The following is a 24,198-nucleotide window of genomic DNA, read 5'->3' on the forward strand; positions in this document are numbered from 1 at the left end:
GACTTGTCATCTTCCACCCAGGAGCCCATTCAAGCCCATAGTGGCATGGTCTCAGTTAGCTGATGAAAGTTGCAAGCGAGAATTTAATCATCGCTTGCGGCTGGGGTTGGCATCGTCCACCACTCCTCCGGATGTCGAGGGTAAATGGGCGAGATTTAGGACTGTGACTCATGCAGCTGCAATGGCTACTTTGGGTACACGGTCCAGACCTCCCCAGTGACCCTGGCTGACAGAGGAGGTGTTCAGGATGGTTGAGAAAAAGCCACAGGTCCACTCTCATCGGCTACAGAATCCCACGTCAGAGAATGAGGAGGCTTACCACAGCCTTTGTTTGGAGGTTCTGAGAGCCGTGAGGCGCTGCTAGGTTGGGTGGTGGTCCCGGGTTGCTGAGGATATGGAGTCTGCCTCAATGGCCCGCGATCACAACTCACTACTTAACTCCATCAAAAAAAGTAACCTGCAGCGCCAGACCTATTACCATCATTAGGTGAAAGAATGAGGATCCATTCTCCGACTCCCAGGAACAGGTTTGCAGATTTGTTGAGTATTTCTGTGAAGTCCTGGGAGAGGGGAAATCTTTCAGCCTGAAAAACATCGTGGCACAAAGTGGGGATGACCCTGCTGAGGCTGCAGTGCCTCCTGTGAGTGGCTGGCTGAGGTGCCATCTTTTGAGGAAGTACTGAAGGAGATCCACAGCCTGAGACCAGGAAAGGCACCGGCAGAGATGATCTCCCAAGCAAAATGCTGAGGGAGGGTGGCGTTCGTGCACAGACTGCCCTACATGACATCATAACAACAGTCTGGACCACTGGACGGGTTCCGCAGAATTGAATGGATGCCCTGTTGGTCCCCATCTTTAAGAAGGGGGACCGCACAGACTGTAGCAACTACAGGGGCATCTCACTCCTCAGTGTGCCGGGAAAGGTCCTGACAAGGAATTATTCAACATCGCCTTGCCACGAACGCAAAGGAGAGGCTTGTGGAGCCCCAATGCGGTTTCAGGAAAGGGCAGTCCTGCACAGAGGCCATATTTTCTGTCTGTCTGCTACAGCAGAGGTATAGAGAATTCCAACAAGATCTACATCTCTGCTTTATTGACCTGGTTGAGGCCTATGATACCATCAGTATGCCTGGGCTCTGGGTTGTTCTTCGTCCCATCCCCTGTACACCTTTGGGTGCGACAGGGATGTCCCTGGCTCCAACATTATTTAACATATATTTCGAGTACGTAGTTCGTGAAGCCTTCAATAGCTGTACCGGAGGAATTTCCATCTGGTACAGATACAATGGGAGGCTGATCGATGCCCGGGTGCGGTCAAGGGATGGCTCCCTATTGCTCAACCATGTTACGTATGCCGATGATCTGGTATTTGCTGCACACTCAGAGCAAGAGTTGGAGGCGCTGCTGCTGAACCTGGAGCTTGCCACCAAGAGGCCTTACCATCAGCCCCACCTAAACTAAGTGGAGAGTTTCCCATACCTGGGCAGTGTGCTCATGACCGGCTCCGGTCTCACTCCGAATCAGTCGAGCGGCATTATCTTTTTATCGGTTGCGTAACGCTGTATGGAAGCTGACTGGTCTGTCGCTCCGCACGAAGCAACAGGTCTTCTCGGCCACAGTAATTCCCTCCCATCTAAACGCTTGCGAAACTTGGAGCCCCCTAATGAAACATATTCGTCAGTTAGAAACATTTAGGCTGGCCTGCCTACGATTCATCCTGGGTTTAACCAGGCTGGATTGTGTGAGGAGCTCACATATCCTTGAAAAATCTGGACAAAGTTTCATCGGTGAGCTCCTCCGGCAGGCAAGGCTGCGATGGCTGGGTCATGTAGCCCACATGCCCAGCCACCGCATGCCTAAACAGCTTGTTTGGCCGGATCGAGGGGGCTAAACGGGCGTGGCACGGGCTAGAGAAGAGATGGAGTGATGTGGTACAGGAGGACGTGGAGCTGAGTCGACTTGACGATGACTGGTACCAGCGGTGTCAAGATCGGCCTCTGTGGAGGAGGCTCGTGAAGGATGCTGCTGGGCAGTTGGAGGTAGTCGCCCTCCAACAACAACGGAGGGCGGAGGAGCGACGCTCACAACAACGAGCGGAGCGCCGGGTGGCTAAAGCACAGCAGGTTGGCACAGTAGGGGGCACAGGTGGTGCACCAGCCAGTCATCTCGGTCAGTCGACCCGTGGCACCTGCTGAGTCTGCCCCGTGACCTCCTGCCAGCGGGCGTTCGACACTTCACGTGGCCTCAAGGTGCACATGGCCTGGCACAAGCGTCGTGGTGACGTCACCGCCACTTAGTGGCGAATGGCGCTTGTTGTTGTTGTGTGTGGGTGTGTAACATAGCATGCACACACACACACAGGCAGGTCTAGCTGCGTGTGTAGTCCGTGTGTAGGTGAGCCAGCGTGTGTAGTCCGTGTGTAATGTAGCTCGCACGCACGCACAGGCACAGGCAGGCGTGGACGTGTGAAGAGGCGGCAGCAATGAGGGATCGTTCCGCAATGGAAAAACCCCGCCCGGAATCGACCCGTGAGGGCCAAGCCGAGGCACATACAGGTGAGTCGGTGTGTGTGTGTGTACGTGTGTGCGTGTGTGTGTACGTGTGTGTGTCCGTGTGTGTGTGTGTGTGCGTGTGTGTGCATGTGTGTGTGCGTGTGTGTGTGCGTGCGTGTGTGTGCGTGTGTGTGTGCGTGCGTGTGTGTGCGCGTGTGTGTGTGCGTGTGTGTGCGTGGGGTGTGACAGAGATGTCCTCTGGCTCCCACATTATTTAACTATTTTGACCACGTAGTTCGTGAAGCCTTCAATAGCTGATCGATGCCCGGGTGTGGTCAAGGGATGGCTCCCTATTGCTCAACCACGTAATGTATGCCGATGATTTGGTAATTGCTGCTCATTCAGAGGAGGAGTTGGAGACGCTGCTGCTGAGACTGGAGCGTGCCACCAAGAGATGGGGCCTTACCATCAGCCCCACCAAAACTAAGCGCCTGCCTGGGTATTTTGTACCATCGGACACTCCACCCCACAACTCCCAATCGGTAATGGGGCAGTTGTGGAGAGAGTGGAGAGTTTCCCATACCTGGGCAGTGTGCTTATGACCGGCTCCAGTTTAACAGCAGAGGTCTCACTCCGAATCAGTCGAGCGGCAATATCTTTTCATCGGTTGCGTAACGCTATGTGGAAGTTACCTGGTCTGTCGCTCCGCACTAAGCTTCAGGTCTTCTCGGCCACGGTCATTCCCTCCATTCTCTACGCTTGCGAAACGTGGACCCCCCTAATGGAACATCTTCGCCGGTTAGAAACATTTAGGCTTGCCTGCCTACGATCCATCATGGGTTTAACCAGGCTGGATTGTGTGAGGAGCTCACAAATTCTTGAAAAATCTGGACAAGGTCCCATCGGTGAGCATGCCCAGCCACCGCATGCCGAAACAGCTTTTGTTCGGCCGGATCGAGGGGGCTAAACGGGCGCGGCACGGACTAGAGAAGAGATGGAGTGAGGTGGTACAGGAGGACGTGGAGCTGATTGGACTTGCCGATGACTGGTACCAGCGGTGTCAAGATCGGCCTGTGTGGAGGAGGCTCGCAAAGGACGCTACTGGGCAGTTGGAGGTAGTCGCCCTCCAACAACAACGGAGGGCAGAGGAGCGATGCTCACAACAACGAGTGGAGCGCCTGGTGGCTAAAGCACAGCAGGTTGGCACAGTAGGGGGCACAGGTGGTGCATCAGCCAGTCATCTCAGTCAGTCGACCTGTAGAACTTGGGTCTGCCCCGTGACCTCCTGCCCATGGGCGTTCGACACTTCACGTGGCCTCAAGGTGCACATGGCCTGGCACAAGCGTCGTGGTGACTTCACCGCCACTTAGTGGCGAACGGCGGTTGTTGTTGTTGTGTATGTGTTTGTTCGTGCCGCTCACACTTTTAATAAGTGCTCGCTAACTGTTGCTTAACACGATTGTTCAGAAGTGAGATACATAGAGACCCACAGAGACACACAGAGACTCATAGAGACACATGGAGATACATAGAGATACATAGAGACCCATAGAGATACATACATCCCCATAGAGATACATAGAGACCCACAGAGACACACAGAGAGCCATAGAGACCCATAGAGATACATAGAGATAGATAGAGACACACAGAGACACACAGAGACTCATAGAGACACATGGAGATACATAGAGATACATAGAGACCCATAGAGATACATACATACCCATAGAGATACATAGAGACCCACAGAGACACAGAGACCCATAGAGACCCATAGAGATACATAGAGACACACACAGACACACAGAGACTCATAGAGACACATGGAGATACATAGAGATACATAGAGACCCATAGAGATACATATATAGCCATAGAGATACAAAGAGATGCATAGAGACCCATAGAGATACATAGAGATACATAGAGATACATAGAGACACAAAAAGACCCATAGAGACACATAGAGATACATAGAGAGACATACAGACCCATAGAGATACATTGAGATACATACGGACCCATAGAGATACATAGAGATACATACAGACCCATGGAGATACATGGAGACATAGAGAACCATGGTGACCCTTAGAGACACATAGAGACTCATAGAGACACATGGAGATACATAGACACCCTTAGAGACACACAGAGACTCATAGAGACACATCGGAACTCACAGAGACCCATAGAGACCCATACAGACACAAAGAGAGACATAGAAGCAAATAGGGACTCACAGAGACCCATAGAGAGACACAGAGACCCATAGAGACACGTGGAGATACATAGAGGCACATAGGGACCACAGAGACCCATAGAGAGACACAGAGACCCATAGAGAGACACAGAGACCCATAGAGAGACACAGAGACCCATAGAGAGACACAGAGACCCATAGAGAGACACAGAGACCCATAGAGAGACACAGAGACCCATAGATAGACACAGATACCCATAGAGACACGTGGAGATACATAGAGACACATAGGGACCACAGACACACATAAATACATATTGAAACACATAGTAATCCACAGAGACACATGGAGACACAGAGACACATAGAGATCCATAGAGACAGATAGGGATCTACAGAGACACACAGAGACCCATAGAGACCCATAGAGGCACGAAGAGAGACACATTGAGACACAGAGACACATAGGGACTCACAGAGACCCATAGAGAGACACAGAGACCCATAGAGAGACACAGAGACCCATAGAGAGACCCATAGAGACACGTGGAGATACATAGAGACACATAGGGACCACAGACACACATAAATACATATTGAAACACATAGTAATCCACAGAGACACATGGAGACACAGAGACACATAGAGATCCATAGAGACAGATAGGGATCTACAGAGACACACAGAGACCCATAGAGACCCATAGAGGCACGAAGAGAGACACATTGAGACACAGAGACACATAGGGACTCACAGAGACCCATAGAGAGACACAGAGACCCATAGAGAGACACAGAGACCCATAGAGAGACACAGAGACCCATAGAGACACGTGGAGATACATAGAGACACATAGGGACCACAGACACACATAAATACATATTGAAACACATAGTAATCCACGGAGACACATTGAGACACAGAGACACATAGGGACCCACAGAGACACACAGAGACACACAGAGACCCATAGAGACACAAAGTGAGACACAGAGACACATATAGATGCATAGAGACCCATAGAGACCCATAGAGACCCATAGAGACACGAAGAGAGACACAGAGACACATTGAGACACAGAGACACATAGGAACCCACAGAGACACACGGAGACACACAGAGACCCATAGAGACACAAAGAGAGACACAGAGACACACAGAGACACGAAGAGACACCTAAAGATATACACAGACCCCATAGAGACCCATAGACTAATCTTGCTGAACCAAGTTGATTGTCGTCATCAACGCGTGGAGATTTAATGGCAGCTGCCACTGGGGGTGCCCCTAGGCCAGACCCACACAGCAGCAGCAGCAGCAGCATCGCTACCCCCTACTGAAAGACTGATGCACAGGGACAGCTGCCACTGGGGGTGCCCCTCTCTCTCACGTGTCAATGTGCGTCGTCTAAAGCAGCTGAGGCCTACCGTAAACCACGTGACTCGTACTGGTGCCAGCCGAAGGCGTTAGCCACCTCGCCTGGTCTACAGGAGGTCGTGGGTTCGATCCCGACCCTGACGATGCCTGCTGTATAGTAGTGTAGTGTATAGTAGTGTAGTGTATAGTGTAGTGAATAGTAGTTTATAGTGTAGTGAATAGTAGTGTATAGTGTAGTGTAAAGTAGTGTATAGTGTAGTGTATAGTAGTGTATAGTAGTGTATACTGTAGTGAATAGTAGTGTATAGTGTAGTGTATAGTAGTGTAGTGTATAGTAGTGTATAGTAGTGTATAGTGTAGTGTATAGTGTATAGTTGTGTATAGTGTAGTGTATAGTAGTGTATAGTGTAGTGAATAGTAGTGTACAGTGTATTGTATAGTGTTGTGTATAGTAGTGTATAGTGTAGTGTATAGCGTAGTGTATAGTGTAGTGTGTAGTGTAGTGTGTGGTGTAGTATATAGTGTAGTGTATAGTGTAGTGTAGAGTATAGTAATGTAGTGTATAGTATAGTGTCTAGTGTAGTGTGTAGTGTATAGTGTAGTGTATAGTGAAGTGTATAGTGTAGTGTATAGTGTAGTGTGTAGTGCAGTGTATAGTGTAGTGTATAGTGTAGTGTATAGTAGTGTATAGTGTAGTGTATAGTGTAGTGTATAGTGTAGTGTAGAGTATAGTAGTGTAGTGTGTAGTGCTGTGTATAGTGTAGTGTATACACTTGGAACCAACTTCACGGAGTTTGGAGCATTTACATTTTGTATTTTATTTACTTTAGATTTTTGTTATAGTGTTTTTCCATCTATCTATCTACAGTGACTTTACCGAACTAACCAACGGGTGTCGTCTTTGTAGTCTTCATTGCACACTTGGAACCAACTTCACGGAGTTTGGAACATTTCCACGTGCCGACGATGATGGCGAGGATGACGAGGATGATGACGATGATGACGATGATGATGACGATGATGATGACGATGACGATGACGACGACGACGATGATGACGATGATGACGATGATGACGATGATGATAACGACGATGATGACGATGATGACGACGATGACGATGATGATGACGACGATGATGACGATGATGACGACGATGACGATGATGATGATGACCACAATGATGACGATGACGACGATGACGATGATGATGACGACGATGATGACGATGATGATGACGATGATGACGACGATGACGATGATGACCACAATGATGATGACGATGATGACGATAATGACAACGATGATCACGATGATCACGATGATGATGACGTTGATGATGACGACGATGATGACGATGACGACGATGATGATGACGACGATGATGACGATGATGACAATGATGATGATGAAGACGACGACGATGATGACGATGATGACGATGACGACGACGATGATGACGACGACGACGACAATGACGATGATGACGACGATGATGACGACGACGATGATGACAACGATGATGATGATGATGATGACGACGATGATGACGATGACAACCATGATGATGACGATGATGATGATGACGACGATGATGATGATGACGACGATGACGATGATGACGACGATGATGCCGACGATGATGACGGCAATGATGATGATGACGACGATGATGACGACAATGATGATGATGACGATGACGATGATAACAACGACGATGATGACGACGATGACGATGATGACGACGATGATGACGACGATGATGACGGCAATGATGATGATGACGACGATGATGACGATGATGATGACGACGATGATGATGATGACAACCATGATGATGACGATGATGATGATGACGACGATGACGATGATGACGACGATGATGACGACGATGATGACGGCAATGATGATGATGACGACGATGATGACGGCAATGATGATGATGACGACGATGATGACGACAATAACGATGATGACGACGACGATGACGATGATGACGACGATGATGACGACGATGACGATGATGCAAGGCCACCTCGTTGGGGCTATCATTTTTAGTAGCTCCTGAAACATCGCTGCCCATCTCGGCTGTCCCTACTACACATGGTCGAATCAACGGAATTTAGTTTCGGCATATGGGTCTCTGTGGGTCTGTGTGGGTCTCTGTGGGTCTGTGTGGGTCTCTGTGGGTCTCTGTGGGTCTCTGTGGGTCTGTGTGGGTCTCTGTGGGTCTGTGTGGGTCTCTGTGGGTCTCTGTGGGTCTCTGTGGGTCTCTGTGGGTCTGTGTGGGTCTCTGTGGGTCTCTGTGGGTCTCTGTGGGTCTGTGTATCCCTTTGGGTGTGCGTGGGTCTCTACGGGGCGACGGGTCTCTATGAGTCTGAGTAAACACATTCGTGATATACATTCTCAAGTGCTGAGCAGCCACTTCATGTGGCTGTATCATTTGTGAGAGCCGGGTCAGGGCTGCTGGAAAAATATATATATATTACACATCGCAATCGTTCTTTACTGCTACAATAAACATAGTTTCGTTTTAGTATGCGTCTCTGTGGGTGTGTGTTGGGTTTCTGTGGGTCTCTGTGGGTCTCTATGAGTGTGGGTTACTCTGGGTCTCTGTGAGTATGGGTCTCTGTGGGTCTCTGTGGGTCTCTATGAGTGTGGGTTACTGTGGGTCTCTGTGAGTATGGGTTACTGTGGGTGTCAGTGAGTATGGGTCTCTGTGGGTCTCTATGAGTGTGGGTTACTGTGGGTGTCAGTGAGTATGGGTCTCTGTGGGTCTCTATGAGTGTGGGTTGCTGTGGGTGTCAGTGAGTATGGGTCTCTGTGGGTCTCTATGAGTATGGGTTACTATGGGTGTCAGTGAGTATGGGTCTCTGTGGGTCTCTGTGGGTCTCTATGAGTGTGGGTCACTGTGGGTCTCTATGAGTATGGGTCTCTGTGGGTCTCTATGAGTATTGGTCTCTGTGGGTCTCTATGAGTGTGGGTTACTGTGGGTCTCTGTGGGTCTCTATGAGTATGGGTCTCTGTGGGTCTCCATGAGTGTGGGTCTCTGTGGGTCTCTATGAGTATGGGTCTCTGTGGGTCTCTGTGGGTCTCTATGAATATGGGTCTCTGTGGGTTTCTATGAGTATGGGTCTCTGTGGGTCTCTATGAGTATGGGTCTCTGTGGGTCTCTCTGAGTATGGGTCTCTGTGGGTCTATATGAGTATGGGTCTCTGTGGGTCTCTATGAGTATGGGTGTCTGTTGGTCTCTATGAGTATTGGTGTCTGTGGGTCTCTATGAGTGTGGGTCTCTGTGGGTTTCTATGAGTATGGGTTTCTGTGGGGCTCTATGAGTGTGTGTCTCTGTGGATCTCTGTGGGTCTCTTTGAGTATTAGTCTTTGTGGGTCTCTGTGAGTATGGGTCTCTGTTGATCTCTGTGGGTGTCTGTGAGTATGGGTATTTGTGGGTCTCTATGAGATGGGTCTTTGTTGATCTCTGTCGGTCTCTTTGGTATGAGTATTTGGGGGTCTTTATGAGTATGGGTCTCTGTGGATCTCTGTGGGTCTCTATGAGTATGGGTCTCTATGAGTGTGGGTCTTTGTGGGTCTATATGAGTATGAGTCTATGTGGGTGTCTATGAGTATGGGTCTCTATGGGTGTCTATGAGTATGGGTATCTGTGGGTCTCTATGAGAATGAGTCTACTTGGGACTCTATGAGTGTGGGTCTCTATGGGTGTCTATGAGTCTATAGAAACACACGATTAGTGTATTTGGCTGTTTCTATGGTGACGATGATGCTACACATCATCTCAGTGGGGACTTAGCTGGTACAATAATAATAGTTTATAGTTGAGCCTAAGGGTCTCTATGTATCTCTATGGGTATCTATGTATCTCTATGGGTCTCTATGTATCTCTATGGGTCCCTATGTATCTCTATGGGGTTGTATGTATCTCTATGGGTCTTTATGTATCACTATGGGTGTCTATGAATCTCTATGGGTCTCTATGCATCTCTATGGGTGTCTATGTATCTCTATGGGTGTCTATGTATCTCTATAGGTCTCTATGTATCTCTATGGGTGTCTATGTATCTCTATGGGTCTCTATGTATCTCTATGGGTCTCTATGTATCACTATGGGTCTCTATGTATCTCTATGGGTGTGTATGTATCTCTATGGGTCTGTATGTATCTCTATGGGTCTTTATGTATCACTATGGGTGTCTATGTATCTCTATGGGTCTCTATGTATCTCTATGGGTGTCTATGTATCTCTATGGGTGTCTATGTATCTCTATGGTCTCTATGTATCTCTATGGGTTTCTATGTATCTCTATGGGTCTCTATGTATCTCTATGGGTCTCTATGTATCACTATGGGTCTCTATGTATCTCTATGGGTGTGTATGCATATCTATGGGTGTCTATGTATCTCTATGGGTCTCTCTGTATCTCTATGGGTGTCTATGTATCTCTATGGGTCTCTATGTATCTCTATGTATCTCTACGGGTCTCTATGTATCTCTATGGGTGGCTATGTATCTCTATGGGTCTGTATGTATCTCTATGGGTGTCTATGTATCTCTATGGGTCTCTATGTATCTCTATGGGTCTCTATGTATCACTATGGGTGTCTATTTATCTGTATGGGTCTCTATGTATCTCTATGGGTGTCTATGTATCTCTATGGGTGTCTATTTATCTCTAAGGGTGTGTATGTATCTGTATAGGTATCTATGTGTCTCTATGGGTGTCTATGTATCTCTATGGGTCTCTATGTATCTCTATGGGTCTCTATGTATCACTTTGGGAGTCTATGTATCTCTATGGGTCTCTATGTATCTCTATGGGTGTCTATGTATCTCTATGGGTGTCTATGTATCTCTATGGGTCTCTATGTATCTCTATGGGTCTCTATGTATCTCTATGGTTCTCTATGTATCTCTATGGGTCTCTATGTATCACTATGGGTCTCTATGTATCTCTATAGCTCTCTATGTATCTCTATGGGTCCCTATGTATCTCTATGTGTATGTATGTATCTCTATGGGTCTTTATGTATCACTATGGGTGTCTATGTATCTCTATGGCCTCTATGTATCTCTATGGGTGTCTATGTATCTCTATGGGTGTCTATGTATCTCTATGAATCTCTCTATGTATCTCTATGGGTCTCTATGTATCTCTATGGGTCTCTATGTATCTCTATGGGTCTCTATGTATCACTATGGGTCTCTATGTATCTCTATGGGTGTGTATGCATCTCTATGGGTCTGTATGTATCTCTATGGGTCTTTATGTATCACTATGGGTGTCTATGTATCTCTATGGGTCTCTATGTATCTCTATGGGTGTCTAAGTATCTCTATGGGTGTCTATGTATCTCTATGGGTCTCTATGTATCTCTATGGGTCTCTATGTATCACTATGGGTCTCTATGTATCTCTATGGGTGTGTATGTATCTCTATGGGTGTCTATGTATCTCTATCGGTCTCTCTGTATCTCTATGGGTGTCTATGTATCTCTATAGGTCCCTATGTATCTCTATGGGTTTGTATGTATCTCTTTGGGTGTCTATGTATCTCTATGAGTCTCTATGTACCTCTATGGGTCTCTATGTTTCACTATGGGTGTCTATGTATCGGTATGGGTCTCTATGTATCTCTATGGGTGTATATGTATCTATATGGGTGTCTATTTATCTCTCTGGGTGTGTATGCATCTGTATAGGTATCTATGTGTCTCTATGGGTGTCTATGTATCTCTATGGGTCTCTATGTATCTCTATGGATCTATATGTATCACTTTGGGTGTCTATGTATCTCTATAGGTCTCTATATATCTCTATGGGTGTCTATTTATCTCTATGGGTGTCTATGTATCTCTTTGGGTCTCTATGTATCTCTATGGGTCTCATTGTATCTCTATGGGTCTCTATGTATCACTATGGGTCTCTATGTATCTCTATGGGTGTGTATGTATCTCTATGGGTGTCTATGTATCTCTATGGGTCTCAATGTATCTCTATGGGTGTCTATGTATATCTATGGGTCTCTATGTATCTCTATGGGTGTCTATCTATCTCTATGGGTCTCTATGTATCTCTATGGATCCCTATGTATCTCTATGGGTCGGTATGTATCTCTATGGGTGTCTATGTATCTCTATGGGTCTCTATGTATATCTATGGGTCTCTATGTATCACTATGGGTGTCTATGTTTCTGTATGGGTCTCTATGCATCTCTATGGGTGTCTATGTATCTCTAAGGGTGTCTATTTCTCTCTATGGGTGTGTATGTATCTCTATAGGTATCTATGTATCTCTCTGGGTGTCTATGTATCTCTATGGGTCTCTATGTATCTCTATGGGTCTCTATGTATCTCTATGGTTATCTATGTATCACTATGGGTGTCTATGTATCTCTCTGGGTCTCTATGTATCTCTATGGGTCTCTATGCATCTCTATGGGTGTCTATGTATCTCTATAGGTGTCTATGTATCTCTATGGGTGTCTATGTATCTCTATGGATGTCTATGTATCTCTATGGGTCTCTATGTATCTCTATGGGTCTCTATGTATCTCTATGGGCCTCTATGTATCTCTATGGATCTCCATGTATCTCTATGGGTCTGTATGTATCTCTATGGGTCTCTATGTATCTCTATGGGTCTCTATGTATCTCTATGGGTGTCTATGTATCTCTATAGGTCTCTATGTATCTCTATGGGTCTCTATGTATCTCTATGGGTCTCTATGTATCTCTATGGGTATGATGTATCTCTATGGATCTCTATGTATCTCTATGGGTATCTTTGTATCTCTATGGGTGTCTATGTATCTCTAAAGGTGTGTATGTATCTCTTTGGGTCTCTATGTATTTCTATAGGTGTCTATGTATCTCTATGGGTGTCTATGTATCTCTATTGGTCTCTATGTATTTCTATGGGTGTCTATGTATCTCTATGGGTCTCTATGTATCTCTATGGGTCTGTATGTATCTCTATGGATCTCTTTGTATCTCTATGGGTCTCTATGTATCTCTATGGGTGTCTATGTATCTCTAAAGGTTTGTATGTATCTCTATGGGTCTCTATGTATTTCTATGGGTGTCTATCTATCTCTATGGTTGTCTATATATCTATCTGGGTCTCTATGTATTTCTATGGGTGTCTATGTATCTCTATGGGACTCTATGTATCTCTATGGGTGTCTATGTATCTCTAAAGGTGTCTATGTATCTCTATGGGTCTCTATGTATTTCTATGGGTGTCTATGTATCTCTATGGGTGTCTATGAAATCTCTATGGGTCTCTATGTATCTCTATGGGTGTCTATGTATCTTTATGGGTCTCTTTGTATTTCTATGTGTGTCTATGTATCTCTATGGGTCTCTATGTATCTCTAAAGGTGTCTATGTATCTCTATGGGTCTCTATGTATTTCTATGGGTGTCTATGTATCTCTATGGGTGTCTATGTATATCTAAAGGTGTGTATGCATCTCTATGGGTCTCTATGTATTTCTATGGGTGTCTATGTATCTCTCTGGGTGTCGATGTATCTCTATGGGTGTCTATGTATCTCTATAGGTGTCTATGTATCTCTATGGGTGTCTATGTATCTCTATGGATGTCTATGTATCTCTATGGGTCTCTATGTATCTCTATGGGTCTCTATGTATCTCTATGGGCCTCTATGTATCTCTATGGATCTCCATGTATCTCTATGGGTCTGTATGTATCTCTATGGGTCTCTATGTATCTCTATGGGTCTCTATGTATCTCTATGGGTGTCTATGTATCTGTATAGGTCTCTATGTATCTCTATGGGTCTCTATGTATCTCTATGGGTCTCTATGTATCTCTATGGGTCTGATGTATCTCTATGGATCTCTATGTATCTCTATGGGTATCTTTGTATCTCTATGGGTGTCTATGTATCTCTAAAGGTGTGTATGTATCTCTTTGGGTCTCTATGTATTTCTATAGGTGTCTATGTATCTCTATGGGTGTCTATGTATCTCTATGGGTCTCTATGTATTTCTATGGGTGTCTATGTATCTCTATGGGTCTCTATGTATCTCTATGGGTCTGTATGTATCTCTATGGATCTCTTTGTATCTCTGTGGGTCTCTATGTATCTCTATGGGTGTCTATGTATCTCTAAAGGTTTGTATGTATCTCTATGGGTCTCTATGTATTTCTATGGGTGTCTATCTATCTCTATGGGTGTCTATATATCTATATGGGTCTCTATGTGTTTCTATGGGTGTCTATGTATCTCTATGGGTCTCTATGTATCTCTATGGGTGTCTATGTATCTCTAAAGGTGTCAATGTATCTCTATGGGTCTCTATGTATTTCTATGGGTGTCTATGTATCTCTATGGGTGTCTATGTATCTCTATGGGTCTCTATGTATCTCTATGGGTGTCTATATATCTTTATGGGTCTCTTTCTATTTCTATGTGTGTCTATGTATCTCTATGGGTCTCTATGTATCTCTAAAGGTGTCTATGTATCTCTATGGGTCTCTATGTATTTCTATGGGTGTCTATGTATCTCTATGGGTGTCTATGTATATCTAAAGGTGTGTATGTATCTCTATGGGTCTCTATGTATTTCTATGGGTGTCTATGTATCTCTCTGGGTGTCGATGTATCTCTATGGGTCTCTATGTATTTCTATTGGTGTCTATATATCTCTATGAGTCTCTATGTATCTCTATGGGTGTCTATGTATCTCTATGGGTCTCTATGTATCTCTATGGGTCTGTATGTATCTCTATGGATCTCTATGTATCTCTATGGGTCTCTATGTATCTCTATGGGTGTCTATGTATCTCTAAAGATGTGTATGTATCTCTATGGGTTTCTATGTATTTATATGGGAATCTATGTATCTCTATGAGTGTCTATGTATCTCTATGGGTCTCTATGTATTTCTATGGATGTCTATGTATCTCTATGGGTGTCTATGTATCTCTATGGGTGTCTATGTATCTCTATGGGTCTCTATGTATTTCTATGGATGTCTATGTATCTCTATGGGTCTCTATGTATATCTATGGGTGTCTATGTATCTCCATGGGTCTCTATGTATCTCTATGGGTCTCTATGTATCTTTATGGGTCTCTATGTATCTCTATGGGTGTCTATGTAACTCTATGGGTCTCTATGTATCTCTATGGGTCTCTATGTATCTCTATGGGTGTGTATGTATCTCTATGGGTCTCCACGTGGTAGAGCTGCTGTCATTTGGGGCCGTCCATAAATGACGTCACGCACCTGGGTGGGGTGGGGTTGGGGGTCAGACATTTGTGACGATGTGTGACGAGGAGGAGGAGTGGGGGGCGGGGCGTTTGAGTAATGTGACGTCACATCAAAACGAGAAACTTTATAAATAAATACAGACAGCACGTTCTACTTAATTGAATAGACTTTGTAATAAATGTTTTCTCCTGCAACATCGGAGTGCAGCGCCACGTTAAATAAGCAACTACAATGTGACAATAGTTTAAAGCGAATTGAAGCGTGTTTTATATTTATATATATTTTTTGGGGGGGGGGGGGGGGGGGGTTGGCAGAGCTTTGTGACGTCATATTTGAGGGGGGGGGGGTCTGACTTTTGTAACGCCGCGTGACGTATGGGGTTGGGGGTGGGGAGTCAAAAATCGTCAAAAATCGCGTGACGTCATTTATGGACTGCCCCTGAACACAAAGGGGCATTGGGTTCCGTCCATGACTAGGGCCCTTTTCAGTGATTGGAGTTTCCGTGGTCAACCCCTGTTCTACAGAGTGAGTGAGTGGAGTTTGTGTGTTCTACCCCTGTTCTACAAAGTGAGTGGAGTTTGTGTGTTCTAGCCCTGTTCTACAGAGTGAGTGAGTGGAGTTTGTGTGTTCTACTCCTGTTCTACAGAGTGAGTGAGTGGAGTTTGTGTGTTCTACTCCTGTTCCACAGAGTGAGTGGAGTTTGTTTGTTCTACCCCTGTTCTACAGAGTGAGTGAGTGGAGTTTGTGTGTTCTAGCCCTGTTCTACAGAGTGAGTGAGTGGAGTGTGTGTGTTCTAGCCCTGTTCTACAGAGTGAGTGAGTGGAGTTTGTGTGTTCTAGCCCTGTTCTACAGAGTGAGTGAGTGGAGTTTGTGTGTTCTACCCCTGTTCTACAGAGTGAGTGAGTGGAGTTTGTGTGTTCTACTCCTGTTCTACAGAGTGAGTGAGTGGAGTCTGTGTGTTCTAGCCCTGTTCTACAGAGTGAGTGAGTGGAGTTTGTGTGTTCTAGCCCTGTTCTACAGAGTGAGTGGAGTTTGTGTGTTCTAGCCCTGTTCTACAGAGTGAGTGAGTGGAGTTTGTGTGTTCTAGCCCTGTTCTACAGAGTGAGTGAGTGAGTGGAGTTTGTGTGTTCTAGCCCTATTCTACAGAGTGAGTGAGTGGAGTTTGTGTGTTCTAGCCCTGTTCTACAGAGTGAGTGGAGTTTGTGTGTTCTACTCCTGTTCTACAGAGTGAGTGAGTGGAGTTTGTGTGTTCTACTCCTGTTCTACAGAGTGAGTGAGTGGAGTTTGTGTGTTCTACTCCTGTTCTACAGAGTGAGTGAGTGGAGTTTGTGTGTTCTTCCCCTGTTCTACAGAGTGAGTGGAGTTTGTGTGTTCTACCCCTGGTCTACAGAGTGAGTGAGTGGAGTTTGTGTGTTCTACTCCTGTTCTACAGAGTGAGTGAGTGGAGTTTGTGTGTTCTAGCCCTCTTCTACAGAGTGAGTGAGTGGAGTTTGTGTGTTCTACTCCTGTTCTACAGAGTGAGTGAGTGGAGTTTCTGTGTTCTAGCCCTGTTCTACAGAGTGAGTGAATGGAGTTTGTGTGTTCTACTCCTGTTCTACAGAGTGAGTGAGTGGAGTTTGTGTGTTCTAGCCCTGTTCTACAGAGTGAGTGGAGTTTGTGTGTTCTACTCCTGTTCTACAGAGTGTGTGAGTGGAGTTTGTGTGTTCTAGCCCTGTTCTACAGAGTGAGTGTGAGTGGAGTTTGTGTGTTCTACTCCTGTTCTACAGAGTGAGTGGAGTTTGTGTGTTCTAGCCCTGTTCTACAGAGTGAGTGAGTGGAGTTTGTGATCTACCATTGTTTTACAGAGTTAGTGAGTGGAGTTTGTGTGTTCTACTCCTGTTCTACAGAGTGACTGAGTGGAGTTTGTGTGTTCTAGCCCTGTTCTACAGAGTGAGTTAGTGGAGTTTGTGTGTTCTAGCCCTGTTCTACAGAGTGAGTGAGTGGAGTTTGTGTGTTCTAGCCCTGTTCTACAGAGTGAGTGAGTGGAGTTTGTGTGTTCTACTTCTGTTCTACAGAGTGAGTGAGTGGAGTTTGTGTGTTCTAGCCCTGTGCTACAGAGTGAGTGAGTGGAGTTGTGTGTTCTAGCCCTGTTCTACAGAGTGAGTGAGTGGAGTTTGTGTGTTCTAGCCCTGTTCTACAGAGTGAGTGAGTGGAGTTTGTGTGTTCTACTCCTGTTCTACAGAGTGAGTTAGTGGAGGTTGTGTGTTCTACCCCTGTTTTGCAGAGTGAGTGAGTGGAGTTTGTGTGTTCTAGCCCTGTTCTACAGAGTGAGTGAGTGGAGTTTGTGTGTTCTACTCCTGTTCTACAGAGTGAGTGAGTGGAGTTTGTGTGTTCTACTTCTGTTCTACAGAGTGAGTGAGTGGAGTTTGTGTGTTCTAGCCCTGTGCTTCAGAGTGAGTGAGTGGAGTTTGTGTGTTCTACTCCTGTTCTACAGAGTGAGTTAGTGGAGGTTGTGTGTTCTACCCCTGTTCTACAGAGTGAGTGAGTGTAGTTTGTGTGTTCAAGCCCTGTTCTACAGAGTGAGTGAGTGGAGTTTGTGTCACAGGTGAACCTTGACGACCAAAAACGGTGACAGGGTAACCTTGACAACCAAAGATGGCGACAGGGTAACCATGACAACCAAACAATGGCGGCTGCTCAATCCGGGAGTTAAAAGCCAAAAACCAGAAATTCTTTAGCAACATTTTCCTGTAACAACCAAAAATAAAAAAAAGTTCAGTAATAAATAATAAAATAACCACACCCAACCCCCACCGCTCCACCACACACTCCCCACACAACACTTTGGGCGCAGTCAACGTTAATTTAGGTTACGTTTCAAGAGCCAGACCGGTTTTGGTTGGCACCCTGAGAGGGAGAGAGAAAAAAAACTTTCCCAATGTTAGAAAGGATCAACCGCTCGCGCAGACACTCGAAAATGTTAGGAAGGAGCAACCGGCTCGCTCAGACAATCACAAATGTTAGGAAGGAGCAACCGGCTCGCTCAGACAATCACAAATGTTAGGAAGGAGCAACCGCTCACTGAGAAACTCACAAATGTTAGGAAGGAGCAACCGCTCACTCAGACACTCACAAATGTTAGGAAGGAGCAACCGCTCACTAAGACACTCACAAATGTTAGGAAGGAGCAACCGCTCACTCAGACACTCACAAATGTTTGGAAGGAGCAACCGCTCACTGAGAAACTCACAAATGTTAGGAAGGAGCAACCGCTCACTGAGACACTCACAAATGTTAGGAAGGAGCAACCGCTCACTGAGACACTCACAAATGTTAGGAAGGAGCAACCGCTCACTGAGAAACTCACAAATGTTAGGAAAGAGCAACCACTCAATCAGACACTCGCAAATGTTAGGAAGAAGTAACCGCTCGCTCAGACACTCACAAATGTTAGAAAGGAGCAACCGCTCACTGAAACACTCACAATTGTTAGGAAGGAGCAACCACTCACTCAGACACTCACAAATGTTAAGAAGGAGCAACCGCTCGCTCAGACACTCACAAATGTTAGGAAGGAGCAACCGCTCACTGAGACACGCACAAATGTTAGGAAGGAGCAACCGCTCACTGAGACACTCACAAATGTTAGGAAGGAGCAACCGCTCACTGAGAAACTCACAAATGTTAGGAAGGAGCAACCGCTCACTGAGACACTCACAAATGTTAGGAAGGAGCAACCGCTCACTGACACACTCACAAATGTTAGGAAAGAGCAACCACTCAATCAGACACTCGCAAATGTTAGGAAGAAGTAACCGCTCGCTCAGACACTCACAAATGTTAGAAAGGAGCAACCGCTCACTGAAACACTCACAATTGTTAGGAAGGAGCAACCACTCACTCAGACACTCACAAATGTTAAGAAGGAGCAACCGCTCGCTCAGACACTTACAAATGTTAGGAAGGAGCAACCGCTCACTGAGACACTCACAAATGTTAGGAAGGAGCAACCGCTCACTGAGACACTCACAAATGTTAGGAAGGAGCAACCGCTCACTGAGAAACTCACAAATGTTAGGAAGGAGCAACCGCTCACTGAGACACTCACAAATGTTAGGAAGGAGCAACCGCTCACTGAGACACTCACAAATGTTAGGAAAGAGCAACCACTCAATCAGACACTCGCAAATGTTAGGAAGAAGTAACCGCTCGCTCAGACACTCACAAATGTTAGAAAGGAGCAACCGCTCACTGAAACACTCACAATTGTTAGGAAGGAGCAACCACTCACTCAGACACTCACAAATGTTAAGAAGGAGCAACCGCTCGCTCAGACACTCACAAATGTTAGGAAGGAGCAACCGCTCACTGAGACACTCACAAATGTTAGGAAGGAGCAACGGGCTCGCTCAGACACTAACAAATGTTAGGAAGGAGCAATCGCTCACCCAGACACTCACAAATATTAGGAAGAAGCAACCGCTCGCTCAGACACTCACAAATGTTAGGAAGAAGCAACCGCTCGCTCAGACAATTACAAATGTTAGGAAGGAGCAACGGGCGCACTTAGACACTCATAAATGTTAGGAAAGTGCAACGGGCTCGCTCAGACACTCACAAATGTTAGGAAGAAGCAACCGGCTCGCTCAGACACTCACAAATGTTAGGAAGAAGCAACCGCTCACTCAGACACTCACAAATGTTAGGAAGAAGGAACCGGCTCACTCAGACACTCACAAATGTTAGGAAGGAGCAACCGCTCGCTCAAACACTCACAAATGTTAGGAAGGAGCAACCGGCTCACTCAGACACTCACAAATGTTAAGAAGGAGCAACCACTCACTCAGACACTCACAAATGTTAGGAAAGAGCAACCGGCTCACTCAGACACTCACAAATGTTAAGAAGGAGCAACCGCTCGCTCAGACACTCACAAATGTTAGGAAGGAGCAACCGCTCACTCAGACATTCACAAATGTTAGGAAGGAGCAACCACTCACTCAGACACTCACAAATGTTAAGAAGGAGCAACCACTCACTCAGACACTCACAAATGTTAGGAAGGAGCAACCACTCACTCAGACACTCACAAATGTTAGGAAGGAGCAACCGCTGACTGAAACACTCACAAATGTTAGGAAAGAGCAACCGCTCACTGAGACACTCACAAATGTTAGGAAGGAGCATCCGCTCACTGAGACACTCACAAATGTTAGGATGGAGCAACCGCTCACTGAGACACTCACAAATGTTAGGAATTAGCAACCACTCAGACACTCACAAATGTTAGGAAGAAGCAACCGCTCACTCAGACACTCACAAATGTTAGGAAGGAGCAACCGCTCACTGAGACACTCACAAATGTTAGGAAAGAGCAACCGGCTCACTCAGACACTCACAAAGGTTAGGAAGAAGCAACCGGCTCACTCAGACACTCACAAATGTTAGGAAGGAGCAACCGCTCACTGAGACACTCACAAATGTTAGGAAGGAGCAACGGGCTCGCTCAGACACTAACAAATGTTAGGAAGGAGCAATCGCTCACCCAGACACTCACAAATATTAGGAAGAAGCAACCGCTCGCTCAGACACTCACAAATGTTAGGAAGAAGCAACCGCTCGCTCAGACAATTACAAATGTTAGGAAGGAGCAACGGGCGCACTTAGACACTCATAAATGTTAGGAAAGTGCAACGGGCTCGCTCAGACACTCACAAATGTTAGGAAGAAGCAACCGGCTCGCTCAGACACTCACAAATGTTAGGAAGAAGCAACCGCTCACTCAGACACTCACAAATGTTAGGAAGAAGGAACCGGCTCACTCAGACACTCACAAATGTTAGGAAGGAGCAACCGCTCGCTCAAACACTCACAAATGTTAGGAAGGAGCAACCGGCTCACTCAGACACTCACAAATGTTAAGAAGGAGCAACCACTCACTCAGACACTCACAAATGTTAGGAAAGAGCAACCGGCTCACTCAGACACTCACAAATGTTAAGAAGAAGCAACCGCTCGCTCAGACACTCACAAATGTTAGGAAGGAGCAACCGCTCACTCAGACATTCACAAATGTTAGGAAGGAGCAACCACTCACTCAGACACTCACAAATGTTAAGAAGGAGCAACCACTCACTCAGACACTCACAAATGTTAGGAAGGAGCAACCACTCACTCAGACACTCACAAATGTTAGGAAGGAGCAACCGCTGACTGAAACACTCACAAATGTTAGGAAAGAGCAACCGCTCACTGAGACACTCACAAATGTTAGGAAGGAGCATCCGCTCACTGAGACACTCACAAATGTTAGGATGGAGCAACCGCTCACTGAGACACTCACAAATGTTAGGAATTAGCAACCACTCAGACACTCACAAATGTTAGGAAGAAGCAACCGCTCACTCAGACACTCACAAATGTTAGGAAGAAGCAACCGCTCACTTAGACACTCACAAATGTTAGAAAGGAGCAACCGCTCACTCAGACACTCACAAATGTTAGGATGGAGCAAACGCTCACTCAGACACTCACAAATGTTAGGAAGAAGCAACCGGCTCGCTCAGACACTCAAAAATGTTAGGAAGGAGCAACCGCTCACTCAGACACTCACAAATGTTAGGAAGGAGCAACCGCTCACTCAGACACTCACAAATGTTAGGATGGAGCAAACGCTCACTCAGACACTCACAAATGTTAGGAAGGAGCAACCGCTCACTCAGACACTCACAAATGTTAGGAAGGAGCAACCGCTCACTCAGACACTCACAAATGTTAGGATGGAGCAAACGCTCACTCAGACACTCACAAATGTTAGGAAGAAGCAGCCGGCTCGCTCAGACACTCAAAAATGTTAGGAAGGAGCAACCGCTCACTCAGACACTCACAAATGTTAGGAAGGAGCAACCGCTCACTCAGACACTCACAAATGTTAGGAAGGAGCAACCGCTCACTGAGACACTCACAAATGTTAGGAAGGAGCAACCGCTCACTGAGACACTCACGAATGTTAGGATGGAGCAAACGCTCACTCAGACACTCACAAATGTTAGGAAGGAGCAACCGCTCACTGAGACACTCACAAATGTTAGGAAGGAGCAACCGCTCGCTCAGACACTCACAAATGTTAGGAAGGAGCAACGGCTCGCTCAGACACTCACAAATGTTAGGAAGGAGCAACCGCTCACTGAGACACTCACAAATGTTAGAAAGGATCAACCGCTCACTCAGACACTCACAAATGTTAGGAAGGAGCAACCGCTCACTCAGATACTCACAAATGTTAGGAAGGAGCAACTGCTCACTCAGAGAGTCACAAATGTTAGGAAGGAGCAACCAGCTCGCTCGGACACTCACAAATGTTAGGAAGGAGCAACCGCTCACTGAATCACTCACAAATGTTAGGAAGGAGCAACCACTCACCCAGACACTCACAAATGTTAGGAAGGAGCAACCAGCTCGCTCAAACACCCACAAATGTTAGGAAGGAGCAACCGCTCACTGAGACACTCACAAATGTTAGGAAGGAGCAACCGGCTCGCTCAGACACTCACAAATGTTAGGAAGGAGCAACCGCTCACTCAGACATTCACAAATGTTAGGAAGGAGCAACCACTCACTCAGACACTCACAAATGTTAAGAAGGAGCAACCGCTCGCTCAGACACTCACAAATGTTAGGAAGGAGCAACCGCTCACTCAGACATTCACAAATGTTAGGAAGGAGCAACCACTCACTCAGACACTCACAAATGTTAAGAAGGAGCAACCACTCACTCAGACACTCACAAATGTTAGGAAGGAGCAACCACTCACTCAGACACTCACAAATGTTAGGAAGGAGCAACCGCTGACTGAAACACTCACAAATGTTAGGAAAGAGCAACCGCTCACTGAGACACTCACAAATGTTAGGAAGGAGCATCCGCTCACTGAGACACTCACAAATGTTAGGATGGAGCAACCGCTCACTGAGACACTCACAAATGTTAGGAATTAGCAACCACTCAGACACTCACAAATGTTAGGAAGAAGCAACCGCTCACTCAGACACTCACAAATGTTAGGAAGAAGCAACCGCTCACTTAGACACTCACAAATGTTAGAAAGGAGCAACCGCTCACTCAGACACTCACAAATGTTAGGATGGAGCAAACGCTCACTCAGACACTCACAAATGTTAGGAAGAAGCAACCGGCTCACTCAGACACTCACAAATGTTAGGATGGAGCAAACGCTCACTCAGACACTCACAAATGTTAGGAAGGAGCAACCGCTCACTCAGACACTCACAAATGTTAGGAAGGAGCAACCGCTCACTCAGACACTCACAAATGTTAGGATGGAGCAAACGCTCACTCAGACACTCACAAATGTTAGGAAGAAGCAACCGGCTCGCTCAGACACTCAAAAATGTTAGGAAGGAGCAACTGCTCACTCAGACACTCACAAATGTTAGGAAGGAACAACCGCTCACTCAGACACTCAAAAATGTTAGGAAGGAGCAACCGCTCACTGAGACACTCACAAATGTTAGGAAGAAGCAACCGCTCGCTCAGACAATTACAAATGTTAGGAAGGAGCAACGGGCGCACTTAGACACTCATAAATGTTAGGAAAGTGCAACGGGCTCGCTCAGACACTCACAAATGTTAGGAAGAAGCAACCGGCTCGCTCAGACACTCACAAATGTTAGGAAGAAGCAACCGCTCACTCAGACACTCACAAATGTTAGGAAGAAGGAACCGGCTCACTCAGACACTCACAAATGTTAGGAAGGAGCAACCGCTCGCTCAAACACTCACAAATGTTAGGAAGGAGCAACCGGCTCACTCAGACACTCACAAATGTTAAGAAGGAGCAACCACTCACTCAGACACTCACAAAT

General features: G+C 46.1%; 1 protein-coding gene across 1 annotated transcript in view; it reads left to right on the plus strand.

The window, feature by feature from the left end:
• Positions 1 to 2,501: 2,501 nt before the first annotated feature.
• Positions 2,502 to 24,198, plus strand: part of LOC116937455 (LIM homeobox transcription factor 1-beta-like) — a 201,700-nt gene continuing 180,003 nt past the window's right edge. The window contains exon 1 of the mRNA XM_076056177.1: positions 2,502 to 2,556. Within this exon, the coding sequence (XP_075912292.1) occupies positions 2,502 to 2,556 (55 nt within the window). The remainder of the gene's footprint in view (positions 2,557 to 24,198) is intronic.

The sequence above is a fragment of the Petromyzon marinus genome, chromosome 74 (genome assembly GCF_048934315.1).
Source record: "Petromyzon marinus isolate PM22_M1 ecotype Great Lakes invasive population chromosome 74, UKy_Petmar_22M1.pri1.0, whole genome shotgun sequence".
In the NCBI taxonomy this organism is placed as follows: domain Eukaryota; kingdom Metazoa; phylum Chordata; class Hyperoartia; order Petromyzontiformes; family Petromyzontidae; genus Petromyzon; species Petromyzon marinus.